Raw genomic sequence first — 12,190 nt, 5'->3', positions numbered from 1 at the left:
TGTTATGAACTATTTTTTAGTTTGTCTTGTCATTTTGCATTATGTGTACAAAATTATCATTATTATTAAATATGTAGTAAATTGTAAAATAACTAAACAAAATGAGAAAAAGTAAATAATGAAATGAAAAATTGTAGTTTCACGTTTGATTAAAATTTCAAATAAAATTCCAGATAAACAAAGAACATAAAGAAAAAATTATTTAAACTTGATCATCCTTAAAAGTGTTTAAATTTGATAAAAATTTTGATTATGACAATAACAATAAATACAGGTCATCAAAAAATTTGAGATATTTTTGTGGGCCCCAAAAAAATGATTTGACCTATGGTGAAAATCTGGCCCTGGAAACCAATGGCTGTTCTAGTCACTTTCAAATCAAAGTTTATCTATTTTTCTTGTACTTCATACAGAATACAGGGGATAACTAAAAGTTATTCATAACCTAAGTATGCATATAACAATAATTAATAACAGGCTTCCCATTGCGTATTATGGTAGGCAAATTATTATAAAAATAAAATGCAAGCTTTTAGGCTAGTGGGTTGGTTGCCCCCCAAAACCTATCATTAAGACCCCAAAATCTTGAGAAACTTTCCATTAGAAATAACAAACAAACAAACAAAAAAAAAGAAAATAAAAAAAAGAGAGCTCTTTAAATATGCACAAGAGCCCCCTTTTCCTCAATGTGGGGGGTGGGGGAGCCTAGCAAAGGCACTGCATTTAAAAAAAAAGCAATAACTATTAACTTGAAGTAAATACCTACCTAATTTAATGACAAATATACGACTACTATTAAGTTTAGCATTACTATATAAACAATATAACATAACAACAACAATAATAATAGCAATAAAAATAATAAAATATAATAATTTATTTATTTTATTAAAGGAGAACTTATGCATAATGAACATTTCAGCACTAACTATTATTAACATGTATCCTGAATTCAAAACTTGTATAAAATTTATATATACTAAAATTTAAAAAACAAGTTTGAAGAGTAAAAACATTTTAACTCCGTTTCTCAAAGTCCATAGCTTTCTTTTTTCCTTATTTCTTTTGAAAGGTTATTAAAAGTTTTGATCCGATAGAACGAAACGATTATTTTCCTAACTCTAGTTAAACTTTTGGTAATTCCATTAAGAACTTATTTCGCGCATTTATTTGATTTTTCCTTAAAGCAATATAATTGTTAAAATTGCTACATGGTTTTCACGACATTTGTGAACGACGGATGTACACGCGTGGATAGAAACGTTAAAACAAACCGATGTTACCGTTTAAACGATATTTATTGCACGCGAGAGTAAGATTTTCAACAATTACTTTGGATTGCTGCAATATTTAAATAAGCAACCAATTTAAAGTAAAGGAATAATCATTTTTTAGTAAATTTCTTTTGAGAAGTATGCATTTATTCTTTTGTAACCTGTGGAATAACTTCATACGCGAGGAAGCTTTTTTAAAAAAGTTGATAAATTTGTAAGAGTTGCTACTCATTGTTAGAGTTAGATCGATAGCGGTACCATGCTTCATGTAGCGCTATGTAGAAATTACTTTAATGTTCAAGAGCGTTAATTCTTTTGGGTATTTCTTAAGATTTTGTGATGTGCCAAGCATCATGCTTTCTGTTTTGTTCTTTTTTAGTAAGCTACTAATTAATTTTCATTTCATTTCAAATTAGCTACTAATTCATCTAAAAAGTAATTCATTTTGAATTAGCTAATATTTTATCTGAAAGTATTTAGCATTATAACAAATATCGTCGTTTAATAATTCACTAATGGCAATAAATAATAAATAACAGTGTCATCTGCAAGTCTTGTTACTTTAGCGAGTTTTAAATAGTAAATATGATGATAAAAGTACAAATAAAACGAATTCATTTAAAAAAAGATTTAAAGGTTATCATAAAATTACTTAAGTTAAAAAAGATCTTTAACTAGAATTATAAAACATCTGAAAAAAGAAAACGTAAGATAAATGAAAACTCAGAGTTAAGATTAACAAGTTGTAGAAAGATTTATGAACAATAGCTTTTTGTTAAAATGGTTTAAGAGTTCAGTTTTAAATTTTAAGACTGATTTTAGAGACTTTAGATGGAAAGAGGCGTTGTTCTTTGTTTAAATGTTTTGATTTTGTATGGTTTTATAGCCGTAATGAGTAGGACAATGTTTTAGGCCGCCGTAATGAACAGGACAGTATTGTTAAATATATTTTCAATTATAATTAAAAAAGTTAGTAAATAAAAGGGTAGGTTATTTTATTGATGTTGGTTTTAAACAAACGGACAATTTTTTAGTTATATGGAGAACGCTAGAGTTTAAAATAGTATGTTGAAAATAAATTATTTTTTAAGATATATTTTGGAGATGAGTTATACTTAAAAATATGCTGCCAATGTTGTCTTCAAATTAGCATATATGAGATGATTGTGAAAAACAGCATAATATATTTAGCAGAGTTATGACTAATATAATGGCAGATTTTAGGCAACATTCCGTGTAATCTGTCTAGCTTCAATACTAAGTCTAAAAGATGTGGCTTAAATAATAAATTAGAATCTGTTTTGATTTTAAGGTGTTTGATAGAATTGACAAGTTTTAATTTTTAGCTACTTAATCTGAAATTCAGTTGTTTATTTATTTGTGTTTGAATAGACTTAATTATATTGATTCTATGCATGATGTATCTCATTTAGATCAACTTTGATTGATTCTTAGAAATGTGTAAAGAAAAGCAAACAAACTAATAGAAAATTTTTGAATTCATACTTTCATGATCAAAATCTCTATTGAATCGTGGCTTTCATAAATTCATGAAAGTCAAACTGGTGCAAACTTAGCCAAAGTTACTGTGAATTTTTTGAACGAAATTTGAGTAAACCTCTTAATATGTATATATATATATATATATATATATATATATATATATATATATATATATATATATATATATATATATATATATATACAAATATATATATATATATATGTGTGTGTGTGTGTGTATTTTTGTGTGTGTGTGTGTGTGTGTGTGTCTGTGTGTTTTTTTATGTGTGTGTGTGTATTTTTGTGTGTGTGTGTGTGTGTGTATTTTTGTGTGTGTGTGTGTGTGTATTTTTGTGTGTGTGTGTGTGTGTATTAGAGGACCAAAGGCATAGAATAAAATACTCACAACTGAATTTAAAACTCTCAGAATGTTTAATGAGTTTATGGCTTAATTTGAACGGGTATTACTAAAAAATGGTTTACCACAAAATTATTTTTGAATATTAAAAAAAAAAATTTAATATATGATTTTTTAATAAATAAAAATTAAATATTTCCTTACTTTTAGAAGAATATGTTTAAGTTATTAGCGCTTCTTGTTATTTCTTATTAATAGATGTTTTATTTATTACTTTACCAATTTTACTTTTGTTTATTTTATATAGTTAACGGCATTGCTTATTTTTAAATTAAACTTAATATTTACGGAATTTATCAACGGGCTTGGCGATAAGACATATTAGTCTTCTTCACGCCCTTACCACCTATATATCTTGTGAGTAACTTACGGATTGTATATATTTACGCACTAAAATAAATAGATAAATAAATAATTCCAAATTTTTTAGAAGTGATAATTTGTTGAAACGGTAGCCATTGAACAATTCTGTCCGGATCATATTTTTGTTAAGTATTTTAAATGATTTATTAGTTAAGAATGTGTTGATGTCATCTGCAAATAGGTAAGCAGAAGAAATTTTTTGCGAAACATTCTGATCATCAAAAAAAAAAAGAAGAAAAAGTAATAGTCCTAATATCGAACTATATGGAACACAGAGCTATTAAATGAATGTGACTGGCTTTAAACATATAACCTACATAATGTGTATATCTATGAAATATAAATTTATTAACTTTTTTGCATATGCTTAACTATACAACTGCAATATCTATTGTTAAGTTGTAACTTTGCATAACCTGTAAACAAGGATTGCGGCGACGGTTTTTCCACAGGGTGAGGAGGGAGGGGGGTTTGAGAAGATAGGGGTAGCTGAAACAGGTTTAAAATTATTTTTATAATTTTTATCATATATACAAAAACTTAATTTGTATATTATATTAAAGTTAAAAAATTTAGAAAAAAATGAGTAGCCAAACTTTTAATATATAATTTGATATAAATAGTATACTAAGTAAGTTTGGCATGATTACTAATATACCTGTAAGTATATAGTTAGTTTTAATTATTAGCTATAGATACCTAATTTTGCATAGCAACAAGCTCTTTTTTTGTAGTTGCAGACTTTTTATCTGTGCTACATACACTGTGTTCAGTACGTGTATTTATATGAGGACAGTACTACTATTGAAGGTGTATTTTATTTGTTTGCTACGGATACCTCATATTGTTTGGAAACAAGCAGTCATAGTCAGTTTTAATTCAAAATATGTGAAATACTCCCTATAAGCGCAAAGGTTATTTATAAATGTAAAACACAAGTGTGAATTTAATATATTGTCACAACCACTATCTGTTAATTAAGGTATGGTAACCATTTATCTTATAACTGAAATTAAAAGAATTTCCGAGCGAAGATAAAACAATGTAATTGCAAAATATTGATAAAACACTGTATATGATAGACAATAATTAAAATTAAAATAATAAAATTGTTCTATTGAAAAATTAAACTACTGTGATAAGGTATTGTGATAAGGTATTGTGATAAGGTATTGTGATAAGGTATTGTGATGAGGTATTGTAATCAGGTAATGTGATCAGGTATTGTGATCAGATATTGCGATAAGGTATTGTGATAAGGCTTGATGATTTTAGTAGTTAAACTGCTTCATGTTGAAATTGAATCTTAATTGAACTTGATACTGGTTTTCTCAAAATGCTTATAAACGGATAAGATAAACATAATAATCGTCTTTGTAAGTCTTCATAATGCTTTGCCTTGGAAATTTTACGACTAAAATGTTCATAATGGTTTTTAAAAAGTCTTATTAGATAGTTCTTTAGAAATAAATTTACATACATGCGAGTAACTTGCATTTGACTATTTTGCTTTATATAAACATCACGCTATTACAAGTACAAGCGCTACCGGTACTCAAGTCGTTTGTTTAGAAAATCTGAAAAAGTATCAAACGTATCGAAAAAAGTACGTCAATATCTCTCTGTACTCTCCATTTTTTTATTAAAAAGCATTCCCTGCACCTTATCTACGCATGTAATGTTAAATAGTTAAACTTGATAAATCATTTTAAATTAAAAAATTCACCCTATCTAAAGAAAGGAGGGGGGGGGGCATGCATGATGCTTTAGGTAGTGGACAAAAGTGTTTTTTTATTTATGTGACAATCTATAAAACATAAATAGACATACCAAATATACTGTACATAGCACAAATAAACGCTGCAACTAGCAAAAAAGGTTGTTGCTACGCTAAATTAGGTATCCATAGCAACCAAATAAAACACATCTTCAATAATAATGCTGTCTATATATAAGTGCACGTGACGAATTAAGTGCATGTAACACAAGTAAAAAACTTGCAATTACCAAAAATATCTTGTTGCTACGCAAAATTAAGTACCCATACCAATCAAATAAAAAAATTTAACTATCGCAAGAAGCCTTGCCCTCATAATAATATTAATACCAAAATTAGTTGACGTAGCACTAATATTAATCTTTTTTATTAGTTTTGTCTTAAAACTAACTATTCTGGTCCTTTTGATTAATGGTATCAACCGGATGAGTTGATACTATTAATCAAATCAAATTGTAATTAAATGTTGTGATGCAAAAGAATCCATTATTGGTTTTTAATAACAAGATTGGTTTTTTTATTAACCTTAATACTTCAGAAAAAATCGCGCAGGCAGTGCCTCATTACTTCTGATTGGCATACGAAATATTCACCGGTAGTGAATATTTCGAAGACGTAATTTTTTTACTCAATTAGTGAAAAAAATTACGTCTTTTATAATGTTTCAAATTTTTTTCGAAGTCTAGTTCAAAAGCATGGCTCCTTATTCTTAAACTATACTTAGATCTTCAATACGCTGGTGTGGTTTGTGGCGCCACAAAATTGATTAAATCAATTCCATTAAATATTTTAAAGCTATTCACGAAAGTTTAAACAATTGCAGAATTTTTATCAAGTATGTTTGGCTTTTGTTTAATAAAAAAACTGTAAAATGATTTCGAATTAATTTTCTTTTGTTTATTAAAAAAAAAGTGATTAGCTTTAAAACGAATATGAATATATTATAAAAATTTTAATATTTAGTTAGAAAAAAACAATTACAAAAAATCATATAAGAAAAATAAGAAGCACAAAAGTTTAAACGAATTGCATCATTCAAACAAAAAATGAAAAAAAAAGCAAAATTAATATTTAAAGTGTCCTCCTTTATTTTTATAGCAAAGATAAACTCGTTTATGCATTGATTCAACTAATTTCATGCACATCACGCGAGGTACCTTCAGCCAGTACTCATTCAAAACTTGCTTCAAATGCTGAGTTGATTGAATTTCATGGTATGTCAGTTGATTGTCGATCCAAGACCAAATATTTTTAATTGGGTTGAGATCTGGTGATCTAGGGTACCAGGACATCACATCGAACTTTTTTTTCAAAAAATATACTTTGATTGAGTAAGCTGTTTGAGCTGAAGCCCCGTCTTTTTGAAAGATGAATTGCTTGCTTCTGCCATACAAGTGTCTGATTGATGGAACTAAACACGTTTCCAATGTGTTCTTATAGGTGTATTGATTAATTCGGCCTTTTTAAAGCTCACAGAAGCCTATACCTTTGTGAGAAAAACATCCCCAGATTCCAACCGAACCTCCACCGCCTTGTCAGCGATGTTGCAAAAACCTGTCTGAATATTTCTCAGTTGCAAATCTTTTGACATAGATTCTTTCATTGCGGTTTACGACTTAAAAATTAGCTTCATCACTCCAAATAACTTTTGCCCACTGTTCTACAAACCAGTTTAGCCTTTCTTTGGACCACACTTGTTGTTTACGTTTATCTGTGATTGAAAGAATAGGTTTTCTAGCAGCTATGTACGTTCCAATACCTTTGTCCAACAATGTTCGTCTCACAAGCTCTCTGCGTACTTTTGAATTATTTTTCGACTCGTTGAAGATTTGTGCTAGCATTTTGCAGCTGAGTCTGGGATTTTCTCTGCTCATTCTGAATATATCACTTTTGTCACGGTTGCTAAGTTTGGATGGTCTCCTAGTACGCGGCATGTTGGAGACGTCCCTGGTAAGTTTCCAGGTTTTGATGGTTTTTCGAACGCAATATTCAGAAATGTGAAGTATTTTGCCTATTTGAAGATTTGTGTGATTTTTTGTCCTCGCCATACCAATAACTCGCCACTTGATCTCACTATAAACTGATTTTCGACCCATTTGCACGCAATTGAAATTAATTTGAAATTTACAATACTTCAAGTTAATTTTTAATGAATTAAAAGCTGATTGATGATGTTGTGATGAATTTTTTGATTGTTAACAACTCATTTTAACTTTATTTAAAAATAAAAAAAATTTTCGCACCGGATTTATCAATTAATTAGCAAAAAATTGATCCTAAATAAAATTGTTTAAACTTTTGTGACACCTCTTAATTTGTATCACCTACCTTATAATGAAATTTCTGAATAAACAGTGATGAGTCGAAACCTACTTTTTTTTATTCTATTAATAAATAACTTATTTACCAAATTGGAAAAAAAATTATTTTGATATCTATTTCCGTTAGATTTTTATTCAAGAAAAACCGAAGATTAGGTCTTAAAATTCTGTAATTGTTTAAACTTTCATGAATAGCTGTATAATGCTGTACAAGGTTCATACGCGTGCAGCGTTTTTCAAGGGTAGTCAAAATAATCCGTGTTAAACGTTCCTTGTATCTTAGGTGACTTATTGATTTAATCTATTTTGTGGTTTGATGTTGAATTTTTTCGATTGTAATTATATCTCCTATGAAATGAGGAGACCACGCTGGGATGACAAATTCTAATAATGATCGGTCTAATAATGGAGTTACAAAACTAATTCTGTGATTCACAATTAGTTTTGATGTTTTTTCTTACTCCGCAAAACCCTTTATTAAGGGAAAACCTCTGTTGCATTAGTTTTGATTTTATTTTTATCTAATAATGTTATTTTAACTTTGTTAAGGAATATATTAAACAGGTACTACTAAAATAACGGGACACGAAACTTCAAATCAATGCTAAAACGACGACAGGGCAGATTGTAAATGGCAATGCTAGTTTGATTTAACAAAAAAGTTATTAAAAACTTACATTAATCTAATTATATACACAATTTAGATTAAATTAAAGTGATATAAATTTATGTTACAGGTATAATGTATATATTTTTTATCAATATCGTACTAATAAAATATAGATTAATGCAGTAGAAATATGGGAGGTATTTACAACCTTTTTTTAAAATAAAAACCTTTTTTTTTTTGAACAAGGTTGCTATCTTTATTAAAAAATTTGGAGTTATTTGATCTTTTAAGAAGTAAAATTAAAAAATTGCATTTTGTAGTTTGTAATTTAAGTAATTTATTTTAAGTTATGAATCTATTAAATATTACAAAATTTTATGTCGTATTTATAATAAATAATAATGGTGTTACTGTTATTCGTTATAATCATGCCAAAAAAATGATCAATAGTTAATTATACCATAAATTATTTAACATCAACTTCAGAAAAAAGGCTTCATGTTTACATGTTTCCAAGTAACACATAAAAGTTACAATATTGGTGGTCATTTATTCCGAATGCATTTGAAAAAGTAACTTCAAATATTGGTGTGTGTGAAAAACACTGGCCACCAGGCTGCCAAATGCACGAGCCTCCTCGATCAAAGTATGAGGTAAATATCCTTAAAGTTGTTTTTATTGATAAATTTTACAATGATTAATTTCATTAATATCTTTTTTTTAGGTTCCTATTGATCCCCCATCTATTTTACCTGGATGCACATCTTTAATGGTGTGCCAAATAGCCTCAACACAGTCAAGATCTACAAATATAAATAAAATTTCTTTAAGATCACAAAATGCAATACCTGATGAAATGGATGATTTCAGTCAAATTTATTTAATTAGATTTTATGTTGTTGAAATAATGCTGTCTGAAATAAAAGAAAAGTAACATTTATGATTTTTTCCTTGTTTTAAGATATTTGTTTGTTTTGATTTAAACTTTACTTGTTATTAAATCTATTTTAGATTTTCTCAATACTTTGCATTCATTGAAAATTCAAAAGTCATATTGTTTAATGCTTCTCGATCATGTCTGCCCGAAACAATATTTTCTGTTGAAATTAATTGTCATTCACGTCAAGTTAATATTCATTGTACGCATATAAAAGTTAACTGCAATGACCTGCTTAGTTTTTCACATTGTCTTACTCAGTGGTCACAGATAGAAGCTATTTTCAAAAGAGTTTGTACCTCTAGTTCTAAAATAAAAGATGTGGTATTAAGTTTGGTTAGTCAAACTTTAACTACGCCATACCACTTACTCTCTAAATGGACGTCGCTTTTCTACTTTATGTATACGTCGTGCACTTGAACTGTATTTGTGCTCCAGATGCTGTTATCGACATTTAAGAAATCTGCTTTGTTTGCCCAGTCCAAAGTCTCTTTTCAAATTTTGGAAGAGTTGGAGAAGTTAAAAATGAAAAAGAGTGCAATGATGCAATCAAAGTTATTTTTGAAAATTTTAATAGTTCTGAAAAGCGTTGCTGCCTTCTCTTTGATGAGATGTATATTAAACCAAGTGTTAGTTTCAGAGGAGGACACCTCATTGGATATAGTGAGGACAGTCTCACTAAAATTGCAAAAACATTATTAGTATTTATGATTAAATCTATGTATGGTAAACCTTCTTTTGTTAGTAGAGTTGTTCCTATATTCAAACTGTCAGTACACTTTCTTCATGATTTGATCTTAAACATAAATAAATAAATAAATTGATGCAGGAGGAGAATTATTGTGTCTCTTATCAGATAACCATTCTCACAAATCGAAGTGAGTACCAAAGTTTTGTTGTAAAAAGAGTTTTCCATGGCAAGGTGTTATAGAAAAAGAAAAATCAGTTATTATGCTACACAACCCAGTTCACACTAAAGTATAAGAAATAATTGGTTTACGGAAAAAACACAAACAATTACTTTAAAATTTAATAATCAACCTCTCTCTGATAATTGGTCTCACATTGTTTACTTATATAACAAACAGAAATTGTGTGTTGCCAAAACTACAAATCTTTTACGCATGTCAGTGTACCCCAGTTTGATTGATAGACAAAATGTTGCAAGCACGGTTGCTGTATTTAATGAAAAAACCGTTACAGCTTCAAGATTAGCTAATTTTGAGAAAACTGCCTGTTTTTCGGCACCAATTGTTTCACGATGTAACATGCTAAATATAAAGAGGAAAGGTTGTGATGTTTTACTTAATGACACCAATAGGTCTCCTTTTCAGACACTCGATGACCTTAAATTTAAAGAAGTTTTAGCATTTGCTGATGCAACTTCAAAGATGTCAGAGGGAAAGGGATTTAAGCGTCATAATACTTTTACACCAGAAACAAAACATGCTTTAGTTAACACTCTGCAAGGATTGGTAGAATTAGTAAAAAAACTGCTTTCAGAAAATCACCGATATGTTCTTCCTTGTATTTTTCAAACAGATTGTCTTGAAGGTGAATTCGGCATCTACAAATACATTTATCTATAAAATAAAAGAACTCTTGGGACACAATCCCTCAAAAGAATGACAACTTTAAATTGCTGGACGTAAATGAACGTTCGTTGAAATCCACAAAAGAAGATATAGTTAATTTTCTTAAACTGTCCCTCTAAGAACATAGATTTATAAGATATGATTATAGGGAATGCATTTATGTCACGTTGTTACTCCTTGGTGAGAAAAATGTGAGAAAGGGAGAACAATGGCTTAAGGCCAGGAGCTTTCCATCACGTTAGATGGATGGGAAACATTCTATATGCAGCTAAAATGTACGCATTCAGTAAGTACTTAGGTTATGATAAAAATATGATTCAGAAACTGCATCGCTTTTACGTAAAAGTTTGGTTGACATCTTCAAACGCCATAGATGGTCCTATCAACGACCTACAGTTTTGGAAGTACATGCAAATGTTTAAAAAAATTGATCCAGGAGTAGCATAAGCAGCTTTGATAGCTCAAACAAGACACCTATGGTACCTAAGTGAAGAAGTTGCACCTTTTGCCCTTTTTTCAGGATCTGTGTCTACTCATGAAAAAAAGAAAATTGCTTCAACAATTCTGAAAAAAATAACCGATGAAAATATGGATATTGGAGTGCCAATAATGCCACAGATGAATCAAAACGTAAAAGTGAGCTCTCTAATTGGAAAAAATTCCAGACTTTTTTTTGATCTTTTGAAAGTAAATGCTAAGTGGCTTTCACTGTACCCCGATGAATGGTCAAAAAATTATGAATTTAACTACATATCTGGGATATTAAAGGACCTAAAAGTTGTCAACGATTTAGCGGAAAGGTCAGTTAAACTAGTTTCTGACTTTAATTAAAGTCTAACACGGGATGAAAATCAATAGTAGTGCCTTTTCCAAGTAGTGGAACAGCATATAAGGAACAAACGAAAGTTTGATAAAGCATCAATGTTGATGAAAAAGTAGAACTCTTTTTAATAAATATGTATGTAAATGTATGAATATAACTCTGTTGGACTTATTGGAACATCAGTTACCAACATTTTCTTTTATAATGGAAATACATATTTTTACAATTTATACAGTTTTTATTTTATTATAATTTTGTAAATTTTATCTCACTTTTCCAAGTCTAAATATGTTTTAGTGAATTTGAATCTAATATAGAAACATTTTATTTTAATATCTGTAACATTGTTTCCGATTGATTAGTTATATACAAATAATAAGGAAACTAAAGTTTTCTTTAACTTTGTTTTGTTACTCATTTCATAAACTAGTAATTACTTGAATCTCAAACATTTATTTTTTATTTTGCATAAAGGTCTATATCATTGTGTTTTAGTAGCAATTTTTATGTTTAGATTCATAGTTGTAATCAGTTAAAGTATTAATTAATGTTCTGCATTATTATCCCAA

The 12,190-nt window shown here is 28.8% G+C and overlaps 1 protein-coding gene across 1 annotated transcript; it reads left to right on the top strand.

Annotated features, from left to right (window-relative positions):
• Positions 1–6,454: 6,454 nt before the first annotated feature.
• Positions 6,455–11,849, top strand: LOC136092157 (uncharacterized). Its single transcript, XM_065819885.1, has 3 exons — positions 6,455–8,919; positions 8,991–9,196; positions 9,278–11,849. Exons 1-3 carry the CDS (start codon positions 8,890–8,892, stop codon positions 9,621–9,623), a joined length of 582 nt encoding a protein of 193 aa, XP_065675957.1. The 5' UTR covers positions 6,455–8,889; the 3' UTR covers positions 9,624–11,849.
• The last annotated feature ends 341 nt before the right edge of the window (positions 11,850–12,190 follow it).

The sequence above is a fragment of the Hydra vulgaris genome, chromosome 15 (genome assembly GCF_038396675.1).
Source record: "Hydra vulgaris chromosome 15, alternate assembly HydraT2T_AEP".
Lineage (NCBI taxonomy): Eukaryota > Metazoa > Cnidaria > Hydrozoa > Anthoathecata > Hydridae > Hydra > Hydra vulgaris.
This window is presented reverse-complemented; position numbering and strand designations above follow the sequence as displayed.

Coding starts and splice junctions, on each gene's coding strand:
- LOC136092157 (XM_065819885.1), top strand. CDS start 8,890: ATGCACGAGCCTCCTCGATCAAAGTATGAG. Junction 8,920..8,990: donor CTCCTCGATCAAAGTATGAG/GTAAATATCCTT, acceptor TCTTTTTTTTAG/GTTCCTATTGATCCCCCATC. Junction 9,197..9,277: donor CTGTCTGAAATAAAAGAAAA/GTAACATTTATG, acceptor AATCTATTTTAG/ATTTTCTCAATACTTTGCAT.